This window comes from Salvelinus alpinus, chromosome 2 (genome assembly GCF_045679555.1).
Source record: "Salvelinus alpinus chromosome 2, SLU_Salpinus.1, whole genome shotgun sequence".
Lineage (NCBI taxonomy): Eukaryota > Metazoa > Chordata > Actinopteri > Salmoniformes > Salmonidae > Salvelinus > Salvelinus alpinus.
This window is the reverse complement of record NC_092087.1, coordinates 64,709,640-64,712,927: the sequence shown is the minus strand read 5'-3', so window position 1 is coordinate 64,712,927 and position 3,288 is coordinate 64,709,640. Positions and strand designations below refer to the sequence as shown.

Sequence of the window (3,288 nt, the reverse complement as noted above, 5' to 3'; positions counted from 1 at the left end):
AATTGTTTTCATGTTAGGTGGTGTTTGTTTACGCGTTCTACTTTTATGTTCCGTTTTTTGAGCGCGTTTGTTTCATGTAGTGCTCTCGTTTATTTGGAACTATAATAAAGTGTGCCTGTTCATTCTAATCTGCTCTCCTGCACTTTACTTTGCCTCCAATACACCATCCTGACAGTTATTGCCTCTCTAATGACACAATTGAAGCGATAAGAAAAGCTGTGATGGGAATTTCAGTTTACTTCCTGAATTGATCTACTGTAATTGACCCCAACCATTTCCCTACCATAACCCGCTCCAACTGTGGCCAACTGTTTAAGATGTTCATAATTCTATATGAAAAAATATATATTGTAATATCCAATAATATTGGTTGCGTGGGGTAAATTGGTTGGAATTGTGTACTTTGGAGCATCATGCCATTCATTGGAACTGCTGAAAATGTTGGTATTGTAGGCTAGTATTTCATTTCAACCCACATTTGTTCCAAGTTTAGTACCTTTTAATTTAAAGTATTTCTAGACAGTACAAAGCCATGCCTACTAAAGTTAATGATTCCCTACTCATTTTAAAGTGAGTGTGTGTGTGTGTGTGTGTGTGTGTGTGTGTGTGTGTGTGTGTGTGTGTGTGTGTGTGTGTGTGTGTGTGTGTGTGTGTGTGTGTGTGTGTGTGTGTGTGTGTGTGTGTGTGTGTGTGTGTGACATTAATCATTTAACAGAATTGCTCCCAGGCTATGGTCTGCAGAAATACTAATAATACATACAGTACCAGTCAAAAGTATTGTATGTCTCCAACAATATTGATTGCGTTGGGTAAGTGGGTTAGAATTGTGTAATTCAGAGCATCATGCCAATACTTGGAAATGCTGAAAGTGTGGTATTGTAGGTTAGTAATTCATTTTCAACCACATTTGTTCCAAGTTTAGTACCTTTTAATTTCAGTAGCCATGCCTACTAAAGTTAATGATTACCTACTCACTTACCTACTCACTTTAAACTGAGTTGAGTGTGTGTGTGACATTCATTATTTAACAGCAGTGCTCCCGGACTATGGTCTGCACAAATGCTAATAATACATACTGTAGATAGATAGTTTTGTTATGGGTCCTCTTAGGTCATCAACATCACATATATGCTTCTTCAGAAACCTCTTTCTCATCCTAATGTCTGCTTTAATCTCTCTTCTCCTATGGAAGACTCTGAGACGCCCAACCTGTTCTGAGAGAAGCCCGCTCCCAGCACCTGACCTCCTGCCACAAGACTACGCAGACGACCTGACAGCCTGCTCTGCTATCATCAAAGGAGACCTGAAGGGCATCGACAAGGAGCAGCTCAGAAGACTTCTGAAAACAAAGAATAAGCCCACGTTTCTGTCTGAGGCGTTCTACCACGACGTGACCCGAAACTGTAAAACGTACGTTACAGACAGAGGGTTCGTCATGATGCCGCTGAGTGTGGAGGAGAGAGACTTCCCCATCGCCTACTCCATGGTGGTCCATGAGAAGATTGAGATGTTTGAGCGACTCCTGCGTGCAGTGTACACACCTCAGAATGTATATTGCGTGCATGTGGACCAGAAATCCTCAGAGGAATTCAAGACTGCAGTAAAGGCTATTGTGACTTGTTTTACCAATGTGTTTGTGGCAAGTAAGACAGAGAGTGTGGTTTATGCATCGTGGTCTCGAGTGCAGGCAGATCTAAACTGTATGAAGGACCTGTTGAAGTCACCTGTCCAGTGGAGGTACCTGCTCAATACCTGTGGAACAGATTTCCCCATTAAAACCAACGCAGAGATGGTTCAGTCACTCAAACTGCTCAACGGGAGGAACAGCATGGAGTCTGAGACCACCGTCGACTATAAGAAACGCCGGTGGCAATATCAGCACAATATAACCAATAACATAGTAGTCAGAACGAGTGTTACGAAGAGCCCTCCTCCAATCAGCACCCCCATGTTCTCCGGAAACGCCTATTTCGTGGTCTCCAGGGACTTTGTCCATCACGTGGTTGACAGCCAGGAGGTTCGGGCCCTGCTGGAGTGGGAGAGGGACACCTACAGTCCTGATGAGCACCTGTGGGCCACTCTGCAGCGCATGCCCTCAGTGCCAGGGTCTAACCCTCCTCACGTCAAGTTCCATGAATCAGACATGAACGCCATCGCTCGCATTGTGAAGTGGAGTTACCTGGAAGGAGATGTGAGGAAAGGAGCCCCATATCCACCCTGCTCCGGTGCCTCCAGGAGAGCTGTGTGTGTCTACGGGGCTGGAGATCTCCGGTGGCTCCTACAACACCACCACCTCATCGCTAACAAGTTTGACCCAGAGGTGGATGATGTAGCCATTAGATGTCTGGAGTCATACCTTCGTTTCAAAGCAACATATGGTTCATCTGGAAGTATCTGGAAAAAGCTACGAAATGAGAAAGGGTTGCACATACAGTAATGTACATTTTTTTATTTGTGTCTTGGTATCATTTTTATATGTGGTTGTTTTACCTGTTGAATTGAACGCACTGATTGGAAGAGGCTATGGACAAGAGCATCTGCTAAGTTATACCTAAAATGTCATGTTGCATTTGGAATACACTCTCTAAACAACAGTTATATATTTATACAGTCTATATGATGTCAATATAGGTTGTAAAAAAATAAATAATTGGGGTGTTCAAATAAAAATGATTTATTTACAACCTATAAGATGTTGGGAATAGTGGCACAGGAGAGCCTGAAACTAATGAAACACCCTAACCCTGTTCAATGTCAGAAGCAATTTCCGATGAGAAATTAGACAGTCAGAGGATTTTCTTCTGATTTTCTTCTGAATAACTGAATAACTGAATACCACGTTCCATTCAGCTTCAGGCAACTTTGATGTAAGGCTTGATCACACCTGTACTGACTACTTCTGTCCGTCATGCCCATTGTTGCTTGTTGATTGTTCACTAGAAAAGGCAATCACTTGGTTGCGGTCACTGATAAACTTGGATAGCTGTGGATTAGTGAGGAATGTGGGCTGAGGTCAGGTCAGACGAAGGGAGAAGGAACCGTTTTATTACACACTTCACCTGCCGAGCAGCAAAGATGTACTGTTTAGAGGTGCGAAGAGGAGACTCTGCCTAAAGGAGGGTATAAATAATGGTGCTGGTGGGAACATGTTTTTGTCTTTTCAGCTGTTTGACACAGTGGGTGAATAAACTTGGTTGAGCTTTGACTAGTTTTTCACTCTGTTTGTCTGAACCTAACACCTTGTTACAATAGCCTAAATATATAATTTGATTGGCACAACCGTAATAA

The 3,288-nt window shown here is 42.8% G+C and overlaps 1 protein-coding gene across 1 annotated transcript; it reads left to right on the top strand.

Annotated features, from left to right (window-relative positions):
* Nucleotides 1-1,096: 1,096 nt before the first annotated feature.
* LOC139541160 (beta-1,3-galactosyl-O-glycosyl-glycoprotein beta-1,6-N-acetylglucosaminyltransferase 3-like) lies at nt 1,097-2,437 on the top strand. The gene has a single exon (XM_071345476.1). It carries the CDS (start codon nt 1,097-1,099, stop codon nt 2,435-2,437), a length of 1,341 nt encoding a protein of 446 aa, XP_071201577.1.
* Nucleotides 2,438-3,288: the final 851 nt, after the last annotated feature.